General features: G+C 42.8%; 1 protein-coding gene across 3 annotated transcripts in view; it reads left to right on the top strand.

The window, feature by feature from the left end:
• The first annotated feature begins 5,305 nt into the window (after positions 1 to 5,305).
• Positions 5,306 to 25,855, top strand: part of adgrg6 (adhesion G protein-coupled receptor G6) — a 99,263-nt gene continuing 78,713 nt past the window's right edge. The window contains exons 1-2 of one of the 3 annotated variants that reach the window (XM_080882644.1): positions 5,306 to 5,760; positions 14,732 to 14,832. In XM_080882644.1, coding sequence (XP_080738770.1) covers positions 5,759 to 5,760; positions 14,732 to 14,832 — 103 coding nt within the window. In that variant the 5' untranslated portion in view covers positions 5,306 to 5,758. The remainder of the gene's footprint in view (positions 5,761 to 14,731; positions 14,833 to 25,855) is intronic. The other 2 variants (XM_080882645.1, XM_080882646.1) reach the window with 2 other exon arrangements.

Genomic DNA, 25,855 nt, shown 5'->3' on the forward strand with positions numbered 1-25,855 from the left:
CAAACACCCGCTCCAAAGGGCTGCAGACCAACCACAGGTTCATGTCCGCTCACAGGTTCGAGGACACGTCTAAATATTGACCACAAATCTACAGCGAAGAAAATTAGGAATAATTCACGGCTTGGTAACAGCAGAGTAAAAATAAGACCACAACTTCCTGCAAGTAGGAAGATGATTGCTTTGATTTTTTTCATATTAGTAGCAACACTCTACTCATTTTCAATCCTGTGCTGATCAGACAGGTCTCCTGGTGGGACTGATGATGTCACTCTCAGCTCATTTATAGATGCAGGCAGATAGTAATGAAAATGATTCTGCATCGATGAGTCCAACTCGTCCTCAACACGTCTTCCTACAGGACTGGATTGTCGGAAGCGCTGCAGCTGGTTGGGTTCTGGTGATACTTTCATTTTTCCATTTTGCAGGTAAAAAAACGATGTCACTGTGTAGAGGACCTGTGATGTCTGCTGATTTGTCATGGTTAACTATTATTGTAGGCAGATTTCATAGAATTACCAATACTGACTCCATCTTGTTGCTACAGTGACACACCAAGACGACAAAAACTGAGTGGTTGGAGATCTTTAGCGGCTACAAGACTACGAGTTCGTCCGTGCTCAGGTAAAATGATTCAGGGCCTGTAGCAGTCAGCAGCCACTTTCTCAACTGTGACTGCAGCACTAAGGAAAGTAGCTTCCTGTGATGATGCAGACACATTCAAGTTTGAGACGTCTGGGTTAAAGCGGTGCCCAACACAATTTAATTTGACATAGAGCATCTGTGGTAAAGCAGATCGTGTTGCAAAGCCACAACTGCTGAGAAGGGTTCGTCCTGAAGACTGAACCAGTGTTTGATTCTGGTCAGTCTCTCCTTTCTGAGAAATCCTCCTGAGGACTCGCTGAGGCTGTTATGGATGGGTTTCCTGTGTCATGTGGCCACACATTGTTTCACTTTGCTTCACAACGATGTTTTCTGCAGAGTCCAAAGGAACCAGCCGGGGACGGTCAGAGGTGAGGCGTCCCAGCTTATCGTCAAAACTTCAGCATGTCTACCTATACTAATCTCTGAGTTATGTCCAGCTTAACCTGTCACAGTTAAATGTTCATGTCTCCACAACCTTTTCACTGGAAATTAGAAGTGAAAACTTTTAGAGCCACAGAGTTGGCGCAGGGAGGATGCCTTGGTGGACAAATGGGAGAATACATCTTTAAGCCAGGGGTGAGGAACTCAAGGGCTGGTGTCCTTGATCCAACACAGCTGATTTAAATGGCTAAATTACCTCCTCAACGGTTGTCTCCATTCAGGGGTAGCATGCTTCGATGGCCGCATTTGTAGGCATTTACATCACAGCGATGCGACGAAGGCTGTCCAAATTTGAGGAGTCCTCCAAATGTGGCAACAAATGCATCTTTCATTTCCCCAGATTTGAAAGATGGGTCAGGTGTATCCTTTGTGGCCAGCCATATCCCAGGATTCATTGCGGGTCATACAGGAGAATTTTTCTCATAACAATTGCTGTCGAAGCGGGAGTTAATGCGGGAGAGGAATGCACTTTTCAATGTAAGTATAAGAAAGTCTGGTGGTACAAAAGTTACATTTTAGTAGCAGTTGTGTTGTTAGGCTTTGGCATTTGCTTATGGTTATTGTGTAATTAAAATAATCTTCGTAAAAATTGCGCGTAAACTAGCTTGTATGGTGGGTCCTGCAGTTTTTCATGTATTGCCACTTACATACAGCTAATTTTTATTTATTTTATTTATTTTATTTTTTCAAATTAACCTTTTGGTGATGAGTTTTAGGGAACAAAGACCAAATGGCTCAGTTTATTAAAATGAGAGGAGAAAATCATCACCTCTTCACTGGGGTGAAGAATTTGGCCACTGTGGCATTGGAGGTACATGAATAAATCAATTTACACATCATATTCATATGAGTACAGTTTTATTAACCCTCATGCTGTACAGAACCTGTGATGTCCAGATTTCACAGCTCTTGTGTTCTGCTGTGAAAACTTTTGGATTTACAGATTAACATAGTTGCCATGGTTTTTTCTCTTCTCTTATTTTTTGAGTGTGATCAGGGCAGTTCTGGAGAAGCTGGACCTGCAGGGGAAAGTCACCCCTTTGCAGGCCAGAAAGAAATGGGAAATCTTAAAGAAAAATACAAAGTATGTATGCGTGTTATCAAGAAGATAATTCTTAAGAACGCACATTAATAAATGTGCAATTACTAAGAGTCATTGTGTTGTTTTTATTTGTCTACTGTCTTTTTTGATTTCCTCTGCCTTTAGGATTGCAAGTATCCAGGCGCAGGAGAGGGAGTCAGTGGGAAGCTCACTGTTGGTACTTGGCACTGGAGTGTCCTCATGAATGTGATAGGTGATAGGACAAAGGCTTTCCATTAGGCCTCCTGTCCTAATTTCAGCAGTGGGTGACCAAAACGAAAGTGATGAGGAAGTGAGTCAGCCACCCACAACAAGGAGAAAGAGGAAAAGACACAGGGATGATGAGCTGCTAGACCTCATCAGAAAGGACATGAGGCAGCAAAGAGAGGCTGAGGAGAGGAGAGCGCAAGAGAGCAGGGAAAGGATGGACAGACTGTTTTCAATTCTTGAAAGATTCGTTCCAAAATGAGTTATGCATGAAGAAATGTATTTATTTGAATATATTCGTTATGTTGTTATATGTGTTGCATTAGTTTAACTTTTGTGTTATCAATAATTTGATTAAAACAAACAGTAATTGTCACTGAACTCATTTTATTTGCAGGTATTTTTAACATGTATGAACATAACATGAAATTTCAAATGGATATGTATTTAATGAGAATAAAGTAAATAACAATAAAACAAGAACATTTATAATACATCAACAAAAATCAGGCCTGGGATCCTCCCAGTTAAAAAAAAACAAACAAACAAAAAAAAACGTCCAGGACTGGGACACTCAGGTTAATCCTGCGGTACAAGGGTCTGGTAGGTAAAGGAAAGGGTGGAGAACAATTTCATTCAGGTGTGTTGACCCAGGGTGATATCTAAAACCTGCAGGACACTGACCCTTGAGGCCTGGAGTTCCCCACCCCTGCTTTAAGCAGACGCTGTTTTGATTTCTGTTTCAAACGGTCTGATTTACCCACAGCTGCTCCAGAACCTGAATCACCGGCTTCTTTATAACAGGAAGAGTTCCTCTATGTCAACATAAACCTGCCTTAGCCGCTTCCTCTAAGATTTATTAGAGAGGCCTCCTGTATGTTAGATCACTAAAGCTGGAGGACCGATTGTTTTACTTTACTTACTCCACGAATAAAGATTGTCACTGGAAGAGAAGAGTGAGTTTTGTTTTAGACGGGGAGACAGGGTGAGAGATGAAAGTACGCTTTAATCATCAGACATAAATGCACTTCTCTATCAAACTAATCATCATTCTGATAAAACACTGAGTCACTGAGTTTTTTCTTTAATGGTAAAAATTGAAGGTGAAGTTCCTCAAACCTGAAAAGTCTTAAATGCCGAGATCGTTATTGTTTCAGCATGTTGTTGATTATTATGAAGATTCGGAAAGAATCAGACCTGTGATCAGTGCATCCTCCTCATTCCTTGTTCATATGTCTTCATCTGCTTTTTTAAATCTCTCTGTATTGAAGCATTGCTGCTTCTATATTTGGAAGACAAACAGACTGAAGCCTGAAAGACTCGTTTTTAACTTTTCATGCCGATTCCAGTCACTGTACTTCTTGTTCTGTCCTCTGTCATAAAAGTGCTTTTATTCTTCTGGTGGATCTGCCAGGAACAAACTGTTTCCTTTTTATTAATATTATATAAGCCTGCTCCTTTTTCACTGTTTTTTCTCTCTGTCTCTTTGCTCTCAGAAAACTTTCTTACTTCATTAAACGGCAGCATGAGTTTGTAAGCCCGAAGCTGATGTTTTCATAAGAGGGCCCCACTTTGAAAGCTGTGAGTCGCTGTTGTAGATATTTGTCGACGTGAGACCTCCAGGACTGAAACGTAAAGCCAGTAGGGCCAGATGGGTGTGCTGCAGTTCCTCTAATGTCCACCTGAGGCGCCCTCCAGACTCCCAGCTTCATGGCAGAAATATCTGAGAACATTTTTTTTTAAACTCACCTGTTTTGATCCTGTTAAAGCTTTAAATTTGGGCCTGACAGGTGTTTGTGCCTTTTACACCTTCAGCTTCCGCCGACCTTTGGAACAAAGTCTAGTACCAACACAGGTAAAGTGTACGCTTGTGCAGCAGGAACTACAGCATGAAAACGTTTTACCAGAGCTAAAGACCACTGAGACTCAAACTGTGTGAAAAATCTGTGGTATGAACTCGAGTTCGGAGCACGTTTAAGAGAACATTTTAGAAAGAGTGGGCAGAGCAGATGGAGTTCTTTGACTCATGTGGGTCCAGTTTGGTTCAGTGAGGATGCAGCTGGGAGCAGGACAGGGCGGTTACCTGCTGCTGCGTCAGGCGTCATCATGTCTGTGCGCCGACTCCATCAGACGCGTTTCCTGGCCCTCAGGGATCTCCTCCCTCAGGAGTTTTTCCAGCAGAATGCAAATCCGTGCAGCTCCCGAACTTCTTATCAGGCAGGAAGTTCGTCTTGATTGACATTTAGAGGCAAATGAGATGCAGCGTGCAGCTCTTTGTTTCCACTCATCTGCACGCGCTCCTTGTCCTCCCTTGACCAAGAACATTCTGACCACTGAAGGGCGAGTAATCACAATGCATGCTGGTAATGAGCAGCATTTATCTGCAAGTCATTAACGAATAAGTGAAAATGCAGAAATGAACGCTGTGTCGTCTGCTTGCTCAGTTCGCCCTCTGTGATCTCATATGGACCCAAGAGCAAAAAAAAACAACTATGCGCCTGGCTGTTTGGAGCACAAACTCTAACCTCATCACCGAAACATTGGTTTAAAATGAGCGGTCAGCTCTGAAATTGATGCGTGGCTGGAAATGACATCAAGCAGAATTAAAATACTTTAAAAGTTGTCAGGAACAAAGAAATAGATGGAACTGAGCTAGCCAACACTGAGGGAACATCTACACACACACAGCCCTGAAGCTCACAGGCAGGATGAGGCTCCTGTTACCATGGCACTGATGATCAGCTGAGTCTCAGAGGTCACCTGTTCGTGTAACAGACAGATTTTTTATTTTTATTTTCTCATGTTGTTGTCATGCGTGAACCACCTGTGGATGACGCGCGCGCGCAGTGTGTTTTTCACAATAAAAGCCTGATGGTCTCCTCTGTACTTTATTTTCCAGGATCTGCTCCAGCAGGTGAGACCTGCGGGTGGGGCCGTGCTCAGTGTGACAGCTGATTGTTCTGTTTGTTCTGTCAGACAGCTTTTATTTTGATGGTTTGGGCGGAAGATTAATCGTATAAATTCCAGCCTGAGCTGAAGTAAAAGCCCGTGCTTGTGTTTTTCCTCAGCTGAAACGTCTTCGCGCTCCTTCGCCGGGCAGTCCGGGTCAGGAAAGCGAGTCACCCCTCGCTCTCCCCGCCTCTCTCTCTGCATCGCCCTCCCTCTCACTCTCTAAACTTTGGAGACTTTTGCGCGTCCTGGGCGCATTCTGGATTTGCTGATTTGGAGTCTGAAAACTTTCAGCGCGAGAAAAAACTGGAAAGCAGAGAAAGAAAAAGGGAAAGAGGAAAAAAGGGAGAAAAGAAAGAGGAGGAAAGAAGACCTTCCCTCGGACACCGGACAGGGAGAATGATCCTGCGGGGGGACCAGCTGCCGCTCCAGTGAAACATGTAAGTCACAAAGTGTGAGGCTGTTTCAGCTGCAGACTCGTGTAGGATGGGTTTGCTGTCTGGTGTTTGCTCTGAAAGCTTCTCAGAGACTCACTTTGAGTGTTTCTGTGTTTTTGCCTCCCGTTTGTGGGACATCCACAGAGTGGATCCACAGCAGCCTCCGTGGAGAGGCTCCTGGTTAGCTGAGTCTTCAGCTCTGATGGACGCGCCGTTAATGAGGAAAATCATGTGTGCTTTTCTTTGAGCTGAGTTCTCCTGTGGAAAATGAGCAGATCTGTTTCCATGATGCTGCTGACTGCAGATGTGTGCACATGTTTATGGTGATAGAGACGGAGTGCGCGCGGGAGCGGGTCAGTGTGTGTAGAAAGCGCACAGACTCCTCTGGGTTCTTTTCTTTTTTCTTTTGTCTGAAACCCTGAGTTCAGACTACACAGGCCTAATATATCAGAGCTCTTCAGGTCTAGCACGTAACTTGAGTCCTGTGAGGAACAAGACGTGATGTTTGAAACATGTAAAAACTGTGCGAGCACAGCTGGGACAGTCCCGGGTTTAAACCTTGGCTTAAACAGTTAAAACACCTCGATTATACTTCAACTAGTTCAATTCTTAGATCGATCATTATAAACTGGACTAAGATCTTGTTTAGGAATCAGAAAATCTCGGACTGTGAACAGAGTCCCATGGAAAAGTGTAGAAACGTGACTGGAACCAAAACGGAAACTTTGTTTTTCTTTAATAAAACTGCTTTTAAATTACCACAGTTTATAAAAGATTAGTCTGTGAAGAGTCTTTGATTACTTTGTGGACTTTTTTGTGTTATGTAGAGTGAAATAAGCACCGGTGCTTCATATGTGCAGGTGTGCGTGTGAGTCTGACAGCGCACACGTTATGAAAGCAAAACGCACCAAAAGACCCTGGAGGCACCGTGTAGAAAGTTTCTGTTTGCCGGCTCAGTCAGTGAAGTAGTTTGTTTTTCAGATGATGCTGTCTGTCCATGCAGCTTATCCCAGCTATGATACGGTGAGTCGGGGTACACCTGGACAGGTCACCAGTCTGTGGCAGGGCTAACGCAGAGAGACCCGAGGGGCATTTACAGTCAGTGGGTATCCCAACCCCACAGAAAGGCCCCGGGCTGGATTTGAACCCAGAGAGACGAGCATGGTGACCGCTGCACCAGCATGCTGTTGGTGTGGGTCATGTTTGTGTGTCACAGCATGACAGGAGCTGTGGAGGCTTTGTGCCTTAGTAACGTGTTTCATTGTGAAGATGGGACGGTGGTGACTCCAGAACCAATCAGTGATGTTCGAGGAAATGAAAGATGCATCCTCACAGGTCCTCAGAGCCTCCGCAGTCCCCTGCAGGGAGAGGATTCCTCTTTATCGAGTTCTGACTTTATCAAAGAGCGTCTTGTTTAGGGTCTTGTTTACTGCCAGGTGTTACGCAACCTGCGAAGGCGATACGGCCAAAAACACACCAAGGGTCCCAGAAGGTGAAGCGCCGAACAGGCCGCCTTTAAACGGAGGCGCGAGGTGACGTCAAATGACATTCTGATGACGGGAAGTGTGTGTCTGTGTGTGAGGTGAAGTTACCAATCCTCCAGGTGTACTGAGGAGCCCTGATACATGTACATATTAAAATGAAAGTTATGTTCAAACAGAATGAAATCCAGACGGCGGCGATAAGCGAGAACGAGCTCGCGGTCAGGCGTAGCAGAGAGGAATGTGCTTTAATTAAGCTAAAGGGGAAGATCTGATCTCTCCACCTGCACCGTGAGTCTGAGCCTGGTGACATTTGGTAGGATAAGAAAGAGGCGCTCGCCTCGTTTCCCCTTTTCGTCGTGAAACGGGCGCACAAACTTTTACAAACTAAGCATTGTGATTTATATAATAAAAGTGAAAATGAGTGAGTGGAACAGTAAAGTCACAGGGAACGTGTTTAACGAGGTCCCAGGTGAGACTGGGAGGCTTGTTTTCCGACAGACTTCTTTGTGCAGGAAGAGGTGTCGCCCCCTGCTGGTCACGAGAAAGAATACAGGTTTAAGTCGCTTCCTTTTTTAAACCCTAGAAACTGCTATATGCACACATGCATTAAAAAACAGGAAAAAATAAATCCCTGTGATGAGTACTTGTGTCAGTGGACCGAGTCAAAGACGGATTCGGCACTGAAGGCTAATTTCATTTAAAATGTTATGCTGGTGCCTAATAAATCATAATGAGCTGTTTACACCGAGTTATGAAGATGAGCTCATCATGTGTGAAATTCATTTGGACATCTTAAAACTCTTCCACTTCCAAAAACATGTTTTTATGCCTTCCAGTAATTAACAACAGTCATAATGTCAAAAAAGGGCTCCATGCTGTGAATGAGCAGCGTAGGTTTTTTTTAGCTGTCCACACTAAGTGCTGTGATTGTGCTTAAAATACAACAGCAGAATCAGTCACCAGCATGGAGCCCCCTGAGGATCAGCACCGAGCTGACAGATCTTTGGAACATTTAGTGTGCTTTAGGCCCTATTTTTGGTTTTGCAGCACATTTCCATTGCATCTGTACGTGTTTGCATAAAGCAGAGAGACATCACTGCAGTGCAGCTGATCAAACAGCGCAGCTTCCAGGAGCGAGCAGAGACCAAAGCGGAGCTAAAAGCAAAGGGAATATCAGACACGCCATGTTGTTGTCCGTTTACTAAAAATCTCATGATGATTTTGAATATCAGTGACCTCAAGGTCAGAGGTCAAGTTTTCTGAATATCCTATGAATGCCATTATTAAAGAGTGAAGCATATTGGTTGAATATGATGGAAACTACACAAAGAAAATGAAGCAGTAAATTCTGAGAGTTAAGAGCTACCCATTTTTGTTGTAAATAAAATAAATAAATAAATATGTCATCGCTGGATTAAAAACTGCTAAACATGTCACCCTGGTCACCCCGTGGTTCCTTCACAGGTATCGTCCACCTGTTGTTGTCACACTTGTGTTGCACAGCCTGAATTGTGTGTCCTCTGGTCCGTGCTGCTGTTGGTGCGTTTAGCTTCGCCTCTGCCGTCTTCACAGCAGACAAAGAGCGTCTGTGTCAGAAATAACGGCTCCACATTGGAGGGCATTGTTTCCGGTCAGCGCGTTGCATCTGCGCTTGCGGGCAGCGCTGATGTTTTCGGCAGCTCTTCCTTTTCACAGTCATCTCTGCTGTGGTCATTTCCCTTTTGCTTCAGGCTAAAATTTCAGCCAATTGGAGTTCAAAATATGCAAAGCGTCATCACTCAGAGGCGTCATGCTCTTGTTCTGCTGGAGGACTGCGTTTAAGTGCGTCTCAGTGTGCGTCGTCCTCTCCATGCAGGCTGGTCAGACGGACACAACAATGGGCCATAAATCAAGCGTCAGGCAGCTCTAGCTGATCTTCTGTACACATGTTTGAGGAGGGCAGTTAGAGCAGTTTCTCACAATAAATTAGATTTACAACTGTGTGCGTGACAAGAACTTGGCTGCAGTGTTGAAAGGACAGGTTCCTGTGTGGGCTTCAGACCTCCACCAAGTTTGAAGAATTGTTAATATTGGGATACTGCAGCGAGACGAGTGCTGCTATGGAGATTTAATCCTGAATGACTTTGTTCTCCACCCCCAAAGCCGACAGAATAGAAAACAAGTGCGCCTGTTTAACAGACTGATTACACATGCACGACACAGAAATCTGAGCGCCACGCCAACGCAGAAGAATAAAGAGCACAAATATCTTAGATTAACATCTCTAGAATATAATACACTCATCTACAGAGTCAAACAGTTTGTCCCTGTTTACCTTCTCTTACTTCATAAGAGAATCCATACTTCTTTCTCTGACTTACAGAAAGGTCTTCACACAGATCCAGACTTTGTCTTACATGATGTCTGAAAGGTGTTTGGGTCTCAGAGGAGTGTTTTTAAGGACTGCATACCCCACAACAGCACCCCTGCAGCCCTAAACTGGATAAGAGGTTAATTAAAAGGATGAAGGCTTGCCCACTGGCATGCTTATGTGGCAGTTAGAGATGGATAATTTCATGCTAGTGAAGTTTTTGCACACCTGAGTCACATTCAAGCCTTTTCTATCCTGTTTTCAGGATTTTAATCAGAATCAATAATGTCGTCAGTATCGATGACATCCCCATCACTCTCCATCCGGAGGCGCAATTCTATTTTCAACTCACGTGTCCATAATACAGAGTAACTCTCTGCTCAGCTTTAAAAACTGTAAAACACATAGAGGCGGGGCTTCAGCCGTAAGCTTTCAGCAGTGTAGTTTCCTGCTGTTGATCTACGCTGATGATGGTGAAGTATTTTTTCTCAGAGTTCGGTGTTTTCTGTCTTAGCTACTATAACATAAAACTGAACTGCAACCCTACTGAATTAGGTCTGTTAAAGTTGTTGCAGGATGCAGCTTCTGGTGATGGTGTGTAATGCAGTAGTTGACGCAGCAGCAGTGGGGAGACTGGTCTCTTACACATATTTACATTTAAACATCAGCCCTTTCCGGCATGTAACCGAGCAGATTTTGGAAGCTGAGCCTCTCTCTAGGCTTCAGCGACAGCAGGTAAAAGACACAGTTTATTTTGTGTTTTTAGTGACTGCACTGATTTAGTGATGACATAAAGGCAAATTCTTCAGTAATGCATCTGTGGTAGGGTCCAATCAGGAAGCAGTTGACACCGTTGGTTTGTTAATTAGACCAGAAAGAGAAGTTAAACAGCAACAAGATAAGAAATACAAAGAATGAGGTGACGCTGACAGAAAATGTTCAGCGTGATGTCGGAAAGTTTTCTTTGATTCTTGTGTGTCAAACATGAGCAGTTTGAGTAAAATGTAGTTGGTTATAATTAATAGAAATCAATTTTAATGAAAAACATCTGTCAGTCTTGTTTTCTCACTCATGTCCAGGTTATTAACCTTCAATGTAAATGAACTTGAGGGTGAGTCACAAAGGTGTTCCTGCTTGTGCAGAGGGGTTGGGCAGAGAAGGTTTGTGTTGCCGAGTCATGTCAGAGCTCCTTTTCCTGCAGTGAAAGGTGATTTTCTCAGTTGTTCTGCAGTGAAACCCTCAGAATAACCTCTGGGCCACAGAATGCCTGGCTTGAAACAGGGGTTTGCAGGCTGCCATCCAGCGCTGCAGACACATGAATCGCCGCCTTTATGTGGTCATATCTACCGCCTTGCTCGCTGACCTCGCTCTTCTTGTCATTCACTCCCATTTCCACAGCGGAGATGGAGCTGGGAGGAGGAGGACCGAGAAAACAAGACGCATGACTTGACAAAGAGGCGAGTTTTCTTTAATGTCAGGAGCTGCATGAATTTGCAGCACTGGACACAACAAAGCTGAACAATGAAATTAAAATCGAGCTCTGTTCTCTCTGCTCTAAATATTTATGATGCAGGAACTGTTCCCAGTAGTAGGACGGCCAAGTTTGCATCAAATGATGAAAAAAATTCTAATTAAAAGTTCCCAGAGACCGAAATGTTTCTGCTCGTCTTTTTGCTTTCTCTACCTTGTACAATTTTCATTTCTTCCTAGTGTGTTGAATAATTCACTGGTTTGATCTGCGGAGACAGAGGAAGTGTGCAGCTGCCATGTAAAGTTGTTCAAACACACCGCTGAGGCCATCTGCTGCCTCGCACATAGAGACGTGACTTTGTTTCAGCATGAGGACTTAGCAGTTTAAGCTCAGACAGGGTGACGACGAGAAAACTTTGCTGCGTTAAACCGTTGAATATTCACTGAATGTGTAGCTTCGGCAAAGTCCACAGCTCAGGTCCACATTATTCTGGACCTTTGGAAACATCAACGGCCAAATTTGTCGTGAGAAAAAATTTGTCTTTGGTTGTGCACAGACAGACGAGGAAACTTTGAAGTAGCTGGGATCAACCATGTGATCGAGGCTTTTCACAGCGTACTCTTTCTGGATTCGCACAGGGATGGATATCAATACCAAAGTCCTAATCAGTTCAGTCACAGAGTGAATGAAGTGCCGTGCAGGCTTCATATATTTCTGATCATCAAGCTGTTCTAGAGACCATGCTAGGTTTGCTAGCCACATGTTGGTCTTCGCCAAAATGACCACACAGTACAAAGTGTGTGTGCCATTATCATTAAATATGCTAACCTTCTTCACTTCTACCTCCTGGATCGGTGCAGATGTGGCAGTACTGCCTGAGTGAAGTTCAGGAGGATGCTGGCTACATGTGCCGTCATGGCAAGCATATATAGGAGTGCGGTGGGTGTATCTTGGGCGGCTTTGGCCTCTTCAAGGAATTCACCAATCACTGGCAGATACATGCAGTATCAATAGAAACACAAGGACTCGCTCCCACACAGCTCTGGTCTTAACATCATGGAGTTGGTAGGAAAACACAAGGACCTGGGGGCCATACCTTTCTTAAGTGTTTTTGATAAATATGAGCCACAAAAAGATCCCAGCAGTCCCAGCCGTTAAGTGTCCAATGGGTTAATGAACAGCTGAGAGAACAACCTGAAGGCTGTTGTGGAGATGCCGTGGTTTCTTCTGAAACTTAAAGACATTCGGAATTTTTAAGCTGTGAACAACTTTTCTCGGTCTTCGGGTCATTTTTGCTGTGATTCATAGTTTAGTATTACGTGATCTTATAACTCAGTAACCATGAAAGAGGAGCCGAGTTTATGCTCTTGCTCAGTTTTTAGCACAGCTGTCACTTCTCTGCATTTTACAGTCTCCTGACAACAGAGACAACAAAATACAATCAAATCAACTCAGCCAGAGTCATGAGGGACCGTCCGAGACACCGAAAACAACCTTTAGATTCACTTCACTGCGTTAAGCACATAGTGCACAGATGATGTCACTTCCTTCCTTGAAGCCGCTGTAATTTCATGTTTTCTGTCATCTGCCACTTGGCCCTCTGTCTGCTGAGCCCAGGTGCATTAAAAGTTATTCAAGTTATTCAAAAAAAAACAGCAGTAGGATATTTTGGTAGATCGTAAACAAAAATAAACAAATAAATACATATTAATATACATATTAATAATGAGAGTAGTTAATTATCAGCCTTCTTAATAATTAATAATAATTGATTAAGTGAGGAATTATCCAGAGAAACTTCATTAGCAGTGATTCAAGCAAACCTGGAGTTGGATATGTGGAAGGAGCAGATTATAAGATCCTGCTTTTAATAAGCAGACTGTCTGTGTGATGCTGCGGGTATTTATTACTATTTATAATTTATACACAGGCGACAAACAAAACCTCCACAAACCCACTGTGTGTGTCTGTGGAAAATAACTGGAAAGGACTTTGGTAGAAAACCTTTGTGACTGTGGTTTCAGCATCCTGCACTGCTGTGTGTGTATACATGTGTGTGTGTGTACGTGTGTGTGTGTTACCAACAGCGATTATGGGGATCAAAATCCTGGTTTGAAGGCATTTTTGAGACTCAAAATGTGGTTTCAGTGGCAGGGTTACAGTTTGGTTAGGGTTAGGCATTCATTTTTCATGGTTAGGATTAGGGTAAGGGGCTAGGGAAAGCGTTATGTCAATTAGATACCCCCGCCCGATGTGTGTGTGTGTGTGTGTGTGTGTGTGTGTGAGTACTGTAAACATTCGTTTCAACTGCAGGAAGAGACTAAATCAGGAAGAGACGAGCTGGGTCTCCACATCGCTGTTCCTCCCAGAGGCCTTTGAGATTTGGATCACTGGATGGTTAACCCTGATAAAGTATAGATGACAGCCTCGCTCGACCTTTTGGTTTCATCTGTGCTGAGATAAAAGTTTCCCGACCTCACAGCCGTCAGGAAAATAAGAGGTGTCAGATGGCTGACAGTGGATGTGTGTGTTTGTGTGTGTGTGATAGATTGGCAGGATCCAGCTGATGGGTGAATAAAACATGAAACAAAGGTGTGCTGACGCTGTGCCTGGAACATCTTCCTGAATGTGGCTGACTAGTTTGGATCCCTGTGTGGGACTGAAATACTCCCAAACGGACACATTCAGATGTGTTATTGGACTTTTTTTTAATTTGGAGACTTTCCACAGTTTTTCATTAAGTTGCAAATCAAGTGACTCTTTGATTATATTAAATTTGATTTTGAATAATGTTATGCTGCAAAGAATGCCACAGAGAGCAAGCCTAGAGTATGGGTACCTGACTGAAGATATGTAATATAAACAGTTTAACCCACTGATGTCGGCTTTATTTAAACATTTCCTTGAAGGATAGAAGTCAGTCCTGTTGGGATAACTACCTTCAGTCTTCTCATGAACTCTCACTCCTCTATAACACCTCCGACCCGTTGGGGCGTGGACGTCAGCTGATGCTTTTGTTCTGTGTGTTGTCGATGGGGTCTCCATAGGTCGGGCTTGTTCCTGTGCCCTCTGTGACCCTTAATAGGTCCTGAGCCATTGTTGCGGAAAACTTAATGAATGAACTGAGATAAGATTTGAATTTGCTTTAAAGCTGCTTCACTTTGCTGAAGTGAAACTCTTTGATACAACAAGTCCTCTCATTAGCTTCTCTCTGCATTGGAGCAGTTTGATTGGTTCCCCGGGGGTGTGATTGTCTGACACGCAAACACATGTGATCTGCAGTCACTCGTTTATTCACAGGTCTCTCATCAGTTTCAGGGCTGCAGGACACATTTGAATGTGACTGGTGAGAAGCATTTGAAGCTCCTTTTTTGTCATGAAATTATCCATAGTTATGTTGAATTAGGAATTACTGAGACACAGTAAATCTGCATCAGGTCAAGTTGCACTCCACCCACTCTAGAGCGAAGTGGAAGGCTCTTTGTTCCCGCTGATGCTTTTCTGTTGCTCGGACTGAAAAATGACAGCAAATAAGTTGAAAATGGTTCAGAGAGCAAATGAATCACAAAATGTGGAGTTTTCATCCAAGAAAAACAGGATTCATGTTCAGAATATGAAAAAGTCGGAATGCACTATGCTGAAAATTTCCTTCTTCGTCTGCTTTTCCAGGGAGACCTTTAGAGGTGAAGGCGGAGGAGGAAGAGGAGGAAGGTGGAGACTTCGTCACGTTGTCCTGGTGGTTCTGCTGTGGATGACCCTGCACAGACACGGTAGGACTCGATGGTTTTAACTCTGCCTGAATGGGAAAATCCAGGACAAATAGATCTTACTTTTATTTATTCACTGAAGCAGGAAAGCCGTGCTGCCCTCACAGCTGTCACACTGACAGGAAAAAAAAATCACACATATTCTAATAAATAAACCTTCAACCCCTAAACCGCGAGCAGGAATAAAACCGTAATCATCTGAATACTGAAGACACTCCAACTGCAGTGTGTGTTCAGGCAGTAGTTGGAGTTACTGGGTTACTTCCTGATGACATGTTTTTAGTGATGTTTGCTGTGTTATTGGGCAGCGTGGATATTTTGAAGAGTTCACCACTGCAGCCACAGCAGCACCCACATGGAGAACATGACAAATACGTTCACTCGCACTTTAAAACACAAGGAAAACGCCTGCAGGTCACCTCTGCAGGAGAGGCTCAGGAACAGGCATCAGTGTTCTCAGTTACAGAGCGATGCCGTCTGATGACAAAACACGAAACCATCATGAAAATTGAATTTATTTGTTTGTGTATGTGAATGCAAACATCACCTCTTTGAGTTACGGTCAGCTCGACTTTGGAGCTAACATACGAGGAAGTGTAAAAATCATCGGGTCCATCTGAGAGTTGAGCTGCAGTCCTTGGTGCGAGGGGCAAAACGACCCAGAAGGCTGTATTTTTCTTTTTACTATTTGAAAGTAGAAAACCTCACAGCGTGAACACAGATACAATATATAAAACTTCATGCTTGTGTCAACCTGGGAAAAGAAAGAAAAAGGTAGGGGGAAGGATTAGATCCAGGATTTTGATAAACACAGAGCTAGTGCAGGGAGGATGGGCTTCATGTCACGATGTTGGTTTCAGGTACAGAATGAATTAACAGTAAACAAACCTTTATTCAGGTGACCCAATAGTCCAAAGGGGCTGTGGATACACTAGGCATGAACAGGCACACCAGCAACCTGAGGCTTTAAAGCAGGGGTGGGGAACTCCAGGCCTCAAGGGCCAGTGTCCTGCAGGTTTTAGATATTACCCTGGGTCAACACACCTGAAATAAATGATTTGTTCATTACCAGGCCTCATTACTTTGGTTGTGTCCGAATTCAGGGGAAGGATGCTTAAAATGCCATATTTGGAGGCAATGACGTCACAGCAACGCGACGAAGGCTGTCCGAATTCAAAGAGTACTCAAAATGTGGCGACAAATGCGTCTTACTTTTCCACAAATTTTAAGGATGGGTCCGATGTATCCTTCGTGTCCTACCATATCCCAGGATTCATTGCTGGTCAAAGAGGAGATTTGTTTCTGATAACGACGGGGGTCGAAGCGGGAGCAGAAAACACTTTCAAATGTAAGTATATGAAAATCTGGTTGTACAAAAGTTAAATTGTTATAGCGGTCGTGTTGTTAAGCTTTGGGCATCTGCATAGACTTTTTTATTTTTTTTTTATTTTATTTAAATAACCGTAAACCAGCTTGTATGGTGGGTCCCGCAGTTTTTCATGTATTGCCGCTTACATACAGCTAATTTAGATTTTTTTTTAATTGGTGACATGTTATGGGGAACAAAGACCAAACGACTTAATTTATTAAAATGAGGAGAAAACGATCACCTCTTCACTGGGGTGAAGAATTGGGCCGCTATGGCGTGGAGGTACAAGAATAAATCAATTTACACATCATATTCATATGAATACGGTCCTATTAACCCTCATGCTGTCCTATTACCCCACAGCAGCGGTCCCCAACCTTTTTTGCGCCACAGACTGGTTTATGTCAGACACGGAGCCTTTAAGGTGTCGCGGATAAATACAACCACATAAAATGGTCCAACCAAGACAAAAACTGTGGTATCTTGTAAATATAATAATAAACGTGAATGTACTGTGTAATTGTGTAACTTTATTAGCAGCGTTCTCCTGAAAATGCAGAGGCTGAGGAGAGGAGAGCAGGGAGAGGATGGACAGACTGTTTTCACTTCTAGAAAGATTAGTTCCAAAATGAGTTATGCATTAAGAAATTAATTTATTTGGATATATTTGTTACATTGTTATATGTGTTGCATTAGTGTAGAGGTTTTATGTTATTAATAAATTAATTAATTAAAACAGTAATTGTCACTGAACTCAATTTGATTTACAGGTATTTGTAACATGTATGAACATAATGCTAACTTTGAACAATAGTACTTGGATATTTATTTGATAGCAATAAAGTAAATAACAAAAAGCTTTAAACAAGAATTAAACAACAGTTTTAAAGATGAAAAAACAATATTTTCAGTTGTTCACACAGGATTAATCTGAGTGACCTGTTCCTGGACGGTTTCTTTCACAACTGTAATAGATTACAGGAAGTCTCTGGCAGTGTTGCTGAATCTGCCCGAGCAAGATCAGACATGGATGGGGTGCTGCAACTGAGACCCGCAGTTTGTCTTTTCTGGTCTGCGAGTGGAGAATCACACAGGGTGGTCTGCAAAGAGAGCTTTAGGATGCTTCCTCCCACTGTCCACTGCATTGTCCATCCACAGGGTTTGCAGGCTGGCTCACTCGTGGCTGCCACACCACTAAGATGTTTTCAAAAATATGCAAGCAGGAGATGGTGGATGCTAAATTATTAGTATAATACTTGTAACTCTGTAGCAGACAACAGTTTGATAAAGTGCTATGTAAAAGAAACCAAAGATTGGATTCTATAAGTTTCAAAGACCTTTGGTTTATATATTTTATACAATACAGTACATGTGTATGAATGACTGGTGTTGTGCCAAAAAATGATAGTCTGCCAAAAACTGATTGCTCGTATTTAAACTGCTATGAATAACATGTTGGTCTATAATACGTGAAACACATGTCAAATGTATCCCTCGTGAATGATATCAAGTCACCTTGAGCCACAAACAACATTCCTGTAACAAGGTAGAAGCTGCAATCAGTTGTTGGCAGACTTTTAAATATCCTTTATTTATCCAGTTCAAAAAAAAATGTTGTTGACATTGAAAATTTTTTTTTTATGAGTAATCTGGTCAAGTGGACAGCAGACAGCGCAACAAATATATCAACAGCTCTGTAAACATACTTTAAGTGGACAAAAAAGATCAGATTGGTTATAATGTCGGTACAATAACACAGAGTTATAAAGACACTTGAAAAACAGGTCATTTTTAAATTATATAACCGCTTTGTGAACCCTGTTCACCGAAGTCTATTTACCAACATACATAAAGATATTACACACGGAAACATTGGAAATCAGTTTTGGCAGGCACTTTTTGGCACAACACCGGCAATGATTCAATTATCCATGTAATTAGCTGAGTAATTCCTAAATGTGTGTAGATTAAAGGAAATTATTTTACCTGCATATGTTTGTCTCTGTTGAGCCTAAGCTACAAAACGTGCCGGCGACGACGATAAGGTTTTTCTAGCTCCTCGAGAATTACAAATGTACAAAAAAAACGGAGCGACATTTCTGGGTCCATTTTAAAGTTTTCGAGTTGTGGCGCTAGTGACCATAAAAACACGGAAGTAAGGGCAGACTTGAAGGCTAAAAGGCTGTCCACAGCCCATCTGTTATGTTGCATACTCATTGTTTGTTCAATAAAGTTTCTATGGAGAAAAAAGGGGGCTGTCCACAGCTGCTCACTTCCTGACTACCTGTCCATCTAAGGACACTACCTTGTGACGTAGGTAGGTAGTGTCCTTATGAGCATCCTTCCCCTAAATTCGGACACAGCATTCAAGACATGTTGAGGAGTAATTTAGCCATTTAAATCAGCTGTGTTGGATCAAACGCACATCTAAAACCTCCAGGCCCTTGAGGCCTGGAGTTCCCCATCGCTGCTTTAAAGCATACAGGAGGCAATAAGGGAACAGGAAACACAGCTGAAAGTAATCATAGATAATGAAATAAAACTGGTAAATCATAACAAGAAAACAGCAAACACACAGAAAAGGAGAAACTAAAGCTCAAGGAATCAAAATGAAGCTGCACCTACAGATTATTTCAATCTCATTATGTTCATCAGTAGCACGTCGCTGCAACCATAGAGAACCTCCCTGAGACCGAAACCGCTGCTGAAACACGAAAGTGTGGCAGTGAAGACTGTTTGATGTCATTAAGGTGCTCACAGGTGTAGAACACAAACATGGATCTTTGTGTGTGTTTTGACCACCCTTCCTCCAGTTGACACCGGAATCATTCAGTGTTTGTGGAGGACTTCCTGAACGCTCGCAGCTGTGAGGGCAACGCAGCACAAAATTCTTCCTCTGACACAGCAAAACGATAAAAGGCCCTCAGCAGCCGTCAGAGCGACTGCACAATGATTAAATGTCAGAGTTTCAGAGCGGAGTAAAGTCTGCTTTCACTCTCAGTCTCATTTTGTTCACTCGTTGAATCTTTGGAGTGAACATGAATGTGAAGTTTTTCCTTGATTAAAGCTGCTCGCTCTGTGATAATTGCTTTAATTACAATGAATCTGTGCTTCTAATGACATGAAATCATCCATTAAATGTCATTTTCAGATGTTTGTGTGATTATTTTAATTAAACATGGGGCTTGCTTGCATTTCCTTTCCCTGTGAAAATGCCTTTTATTGTGAAAGGCTCGTGGACATGACCGTTTTGTGTTTCTTTGCTTTGTTCATGTTCTCTTTGTGTTCAGCTGCTGTTGGGAAAAGACGCTGCGTTTTTGAGGGAGTGCTCATGCTCTACGTTCCTCTGAATAAAGAAATGAGCCACGTGTAAAAGATTCTTTCGAAGCTTAAACTATGGGAAAACCGGCATTCCCAGGGATGCAGCGTTTTCATCTGACAGCAGTGATCTTTCATTTTGTCTCTTCTTCTCCCCGAGTTTCCATCGTTTGCGTCCCGCTTCATCCCACTTTGTTTTTTCATATTTTCCATGTCTGTGTTGGAGCATGCCTCCTCTTCTTCATGCTTCCATTAACGAGAACCACCCGCCATGTTCCTGAAGCCTGCAGTCAGATATCTTTTCCATCTGGTTTATTTTTTATTCCGTGGAGAGCATGTCAGCAGCGATCATGCTCTGATGCTTTCATTCATTCATTCCCATGAGGTCAGAAATTCATCCTCTCACATCCATGCATGTCTTTCTGTCGCAGGCATCACTCTAACACCTACAGACGTCTTTTTGTTTTTTACTTTAACCTACCCAATGTTTGTGAGTGGTGTGAGGGAGGTTTGGTTCCTGGAATCAGTTTCACGTTCGATTTGGAGCCAAATTAGACAACACTGGGCCAGAAACCTGTTCTGAAGCCTAACGGAGTTTAAAAAGTTTCGTTTTATAGATTAAAGCCGCTGTGTTTAATGATGTGTGTTTAGTGATTAGTTTGGTTATTTTTCCATGGTTTTATGGTTCTGTTTAAAAACAGAGGAGCGCTCTGGAAAGGTTTTTTTTGGTGTTTTGTACTCTGATTCAATCCTCTGTTTGTCAACACTTTCCTGTAATCCAGTTATGTTTTCCTCTGATTGTTCAGCTTTTGGCCAATGAACTAATCAAACATTTGTTGGTTGTTTGCTTCGTTTGTATCTTTCTGGTTACTTCATTTGTTCAGAGGATCAGTTTGATTGAAACTTGGTTTGTTAGTGTATTTTCTTTTTCTCCTCACTGTATGGCTTTTTTCAGAGCTTGTGTCTGAATGAAGGTGTAGTGGGTGGTGCCCACAGACTCATCTGTGCAGGTTTGGGCTCTGTCAGCCCGACTCTGCTGTTTTTATTATTTTTATTTTATTTCCATTGGAAATGTTGACAGAAGGTTACCTCAGCAGAAATGAAAGTTGTTTATGTTCATCAGTGTGGCTTGCATTAGAGCACTGTACCTGGACGTAGTTCTATAACGGCGTGTAAACTGAGTCGAGAGAAAGGATTTTCTTTGTTTTTCTACAGCATTAAATTACATGGATTAATTTTCATTTAAAGAGATATTTCATGTTCACGAGTCAAAATAAGCACAAATGGCTGCAACCGCTGGGTCTCCTCAGAAACGTGCACCCAGTACAGACTGCATACAGTCATTGCAAGCTTATTATCAAGGGTTTGACAAACATGCACGCTCAAACTACTCTGACAGCGCCGGCTCTGGGTGCCAGTGGCATCGGATGGGACCAAAGTTTGGCCAAATTCTTGCACGGCAGCCGTGGGAAAAGTGGGGCATCCACAGACTTTTGGCCATGTGAGTGTTTTTCTTAGATTTCAGTGTTCAAGGAGAAATGCAGGAGTGGAGGACCGAGAGCAGGGAACTGCTGGCTGTCCATGTTTTCCATGTTTCTGCCAATAACACTCATTAAACTGAAAAATTCAAACTCCAAGTGAGAGAGAGACAGAGGGACGGATGATCGAGAGAGAAAAGCGAGGGGCGAGCAAGAGGAAAGAGGTGAAGGGGGGGGGGGAGAGAGTACGTTTAATGCATTTTCCATACCTCATCAGCAGCTGCAAGCCAAACCGCGAGGTTCACACACACTCGTAAAGTTCCCAGCAGTCCTAAACCACAGCACACACACACATGTGCACAGGGGTTAGCGGTGGTCGCTGTTCTTCTGGTGACAAACACATAACCGACATGTGTGTGCTGCTGCTGACCGGCTGATAAACTGCAGCTCTGAACCAATCACACAGGAAGCTGTAAATATTAGAGAACGAGCGAGGGGGAGAGAGAGAGAGAGAGAGAGACCTTTGGTCTGACAGCAGCGTGGGGCCTTCTCCTCTCTGACACGTCAGTCCGTTAAGGGTCACATGCCAATCTGTTTAAAGTTGCTGTGCCCTCCAAACACAAGCTAACGCTGTAGCTGTGGGTCTGGTGAGGTTCCAGTAAATGTATTCTGCTGTTTGTTCTGAAGCTCTGAAGTTTCCACACACTCAGCAGAGCGCAAGTCTTCCGAGTGCTGCACCACAGTACAACTATTGTTGCAGAACCAAAGTATTGCACTGACTGAAAATGATGCAACGTATCAGCTTCATGGAGCAACTCCCATCAGGACGTTGCTCTTACCAATTATCTCCCCATTTCTTACTGATAAACACGAAGCCTGAGTGAAATGCACAGGCTGACAGACAGTGCTGAGTTGTTTTTATCTGATGACGTGAACATGGGGCTTTATCGAGATGGAACCAGAAGCTGTAGAAATGTGCTTTCTGTCACTTGCCAAAACTAAAAGCAGCACGCCTTCCTAGCTGCTCAGCTCGGTCACTGACCTGACAGCGGAGCATCTACACTCGACCTTACAAACACAACTCTGACTGTGATTCCAGTTCCCAGATCTCACAGTATGACCACAACGTTTGACAACATAATGCTCAGACTTCCTGAGTTGCTGGTGATTTGTTTCAAACCATCCATTTTCTACTGCCTGTCTGGATTTGAGTTGTGGGGGCAGCCATCTAAGATAAGCACAGACTTCCCTGATCCTGAAATCTTCCTCCAGCTTATCTGGGGGAGCACGGTCATTTCCAGTCTTGCAGAGAGATGGAATCTGTCCAGCGAGTCCCGCGTCTGCTCCCAGCATGACATGCCTGAATCACCTAAACTGATTCCTAAACTATCCATCCATCCATCCATCCATCCATCCATCCATTTATTGTATTTTGCTTATCCAATTCAGGGATGTGGAGGGCTGGAGCCCATACCGTAGGGCGAGAGGCGTACACCCTGGACAGGTCGCCAGGCTGCTGCAAGGCTAACACACAGAGACAGACAACCTTTCATACTCACGAAATAAAATCCAGTTTTTAAAAAAAAAATCTGGTCCTGTTTTAATGATTAGTCAGCAAAATATGTAAAAAACTTGTTCTTTGAAGTGAGGAGTGTGCTCTGATATTGGAGCTTTCATCTTTAAAAAAAAGAGTTTCAAGTCTCATGAAGTCCAAAAAGTTTTTCAAAATATGATTAATTAATAGTTCATTTCCCACAAACATGCCTTTTGTTTCTTCTGTTTTCTTTTTCTTAACGTTTCCGTGCGTTCCAGCATCCTGCTGGCATCTGAACAACGTTTAAAATCTTTTCCACCCTGACCAGAATTTCTTTTTCCTTCCTGCCGCTGACTCGCTGTGATTAGTTTTTGTCCCGTCTGGGCTCGGAACGTTATCAGGGATCAGCAGCCGCAAATTGTTAATGTCACCCTCCACCAACACTGCTAATTAATCATAATTATGGTGTACTGAATTTTTTAGACAGTAAGGAAATGATTTCAAGCCTGGGCGCCTAATGGCTGCCCACTGCTTCACAGTGTGAATGGATTAAATGCAGAGAGGAATTTCCCCACGGGGGATCAATTAAGTATACATTATTATTATTAAATTTCGGTGTGTGGTTTTAAGGAATCGATGCAACGCAGCCGATGAGACGTGAGAAGGAGCAGCTGAGGTTGTGCACACATCTTGCTGTGTTCTTCATAATACACATAATCACAGAAAAGATTATTAGACATGAAAGACACGAAGTAGCGTTTGTGTTAAAAGAAGATTTTTAACTGCTCAGAAATCGTGTTTAAATAAGATCCTCCGGTCCTCCTCGGTTAAGTCGTTCCTCTGGAGGCAGCGAGAGGCCGGGGAAGGGTCGTTCCTACATATTTCATAATATGATGTGGGTGTGTGGTTGTGGGACGGTCCAGATTTTATCAGCCAGCTTGGCGTCCTCCCCTCATCCCTCAGTTTTTATCTCTACCTTCACTTTTTTTCTGTTTTCTCTTCTGCACATGTAACTAAGTACATTTACTTTACACCTTTTGTGCTGTACATATTTATTTCACGGTTACAGTAACCAGTTAACCAGTGTAAAATATGATGCTTGGTTATACTATAAAATAAGAAATCTGACCAGAAAATGAACAAATGAACGGTGTTTCGCTTCCAGCTTAACTTGACGTGACAAGTTGTTGTTTTTCCTCTTTGATCTGTTTTTAATCGTCAGTTTGAGGCTGTTTATTGGACACTCTTCTCACTCTTTTCCAATAATAATCAGAGGAAATAATGAGCATAATAGTGGGCTGATACATTACTGAGCAAAATTACATCCGCCCCTTCTAATCTTCATTACAGATCTTTAAAGGTTCCAGCAGAATGTGCACCGTTAACATGAAACTACTGAAAATGCATCATTCAAACTCAAAAGGTGCTGATTATGAAATTGACTGAGTACTGCAAAATAAAGATATTTCTAAGTATTTTTATCCAGCAGCACAGACGATGCCACACTTTTTTTTAAAGAGTTACTGTGTTGCTGTGAAGCCTTTCAGTTTGCAGAGAGTCCAGCAAGTTTGTTCCATATAACACGAGCATCGGTAAAAGAAAAGCCAGTTTTATGCCATGAAAATATCTGTTTCACATCCGTTTGTTCATCTTAGAAAACCCAAATGTATTCTGTTGATAGTTTTCAGTTTCAGTCTGATTGGTTGGCATGAGACTCTCTGATTGATGGTTTTTGGTGGGAGTTGAGATGAGGTGTTCAGCAGCTGGCTGTTTCCCCACCTTCACGGGAGCATATCCATATATATCTCCTACTGAGCATGCTTCATATGATTGTTTTGGTTTTCTTTGTGTCACTGTAGGGTCTTTCCCGTATAATATGAAGGGCTTTGATGTGACTGTTGTGATTTGGTGCTAAATAACTAATAGTGAAATGAACTGAATTGTTGCTGTGTGGTGCTATTTACTGTTTCAAACCAGAGACATGTTCCAAATGTCCTGTGCTGTAAACTTTAGCGGTATGTATTTTCTTCAGTCGTGTGAATAAGCTCTTACTTTGTGTTCGTCTCTGCTTTAAAAGCAGCTGGGCAGAGATGAAGGTTTACTTGAGCCCAGTTACAAAACCTGGACGATGATGTCACTTTTGGCCTTCAATTTTCTTGTTGAGCGCAAACAAGGCGATACTCTGTCCTCTCTCCTGTTTTACACATCATCCCTTCTTCAGTCAGCTCTACCTTCCCCCCCAACTCTCGGATGCCAGTCTTGATTATCTCCCAGTGAAAGACAAGAGGATGATGTGAGGGAGGAGCAGGAACACCTGGGAGAGTGATTCAGTATTCACCTGCAGAAAGAGAAAAAGTGGGGGGAAAAAAAAGTAAAATTCCTCTTTCACTATGTAATTATTGCGCTTCGGGCGAGCTTATCTGTGCTCATTTCAGTGCTTCAGGTGTGTGCCGTTCATGTTTGAAGCTGGAAGAGAGCAGCTGTCGATGGATTGAAATCCGGGGTCTGAGCTAGCCACCCTGTTTGCATCTTTTGAAAGACCCTGATAGGTTGTCCAAATTATGGAAAATATTAGGCATCATGTAAGTGCAGTCATTGTGTAACTAGTCCAGCTGAATAATTGACTTCTCTCACAGCAAAGTGGAAACAAAGGGTTTTCTATGGAGCTCATATACCGTGTCAAACTGAAACAGACATACTGTGTTGACTCAATATTGTCTGAAATATCTCTGTATGCAGTGTCAATATTTTCCTCTTTGGAAGAGGCAGCTCCTGGGCGAGGTGTTCTGAGCATGTCCGATCCCAGACACACCGGAGAGATTATGTCTGTCAGCTGGCTGTCAGCTGGTGAAACCAGCATATCTGAGTCTCCTGTAAACAATTTTTCTATGGGGACGAGATCATTAAAGAACTATATTTTATGTGTGTGGAAATGCTCAGAGTCAAATTAGTTAGAGCTGTAAATCATCATTTCTTGGAGGAGAGGCAAGTCTGTTTCTGACCGATGATTGGCCAACAAATGTTTCTTTCTGTAATTGCCATGTTTGTTGTTGTGTTTCAACCGCAGGACCTTCCCTCAGATTACAGAAATTCTTATAAGGATCTCAGTTCCTGTGCAAGAATTTAAACTGTAGAATGAGGCAATAAATTCACTTCTGATAAGGTCTGTTTATTCCTGGAAAAATACCTGATTAAGGTGTAAAATTATCAGCAGTTTCAGGAACTCCTGATCAAGGGGAACGTCACGGTTGTGATATATCAGTTCTTGGAAGTAAATCTGTTTGGATGTGGGTCAGTGAGTGAGGATTAGTGTTGGAGGTTGGCTCA

Source organism: Rhamphochromis sp. 'chilingali' (assembly GCF_963969265.1).
Source record: "Rhamphochromis sp. 'chilingali' genome assembly, chromosome: 5".
Classification (NCBI taxonomy): domain Eukaryota; kingdom Metazoa; phylum Chordata; class Actinopteri; order Cichliformes; family Cichlidae; genus Rhamphochromis; species Rhamphochromis sp. 'chilingali'.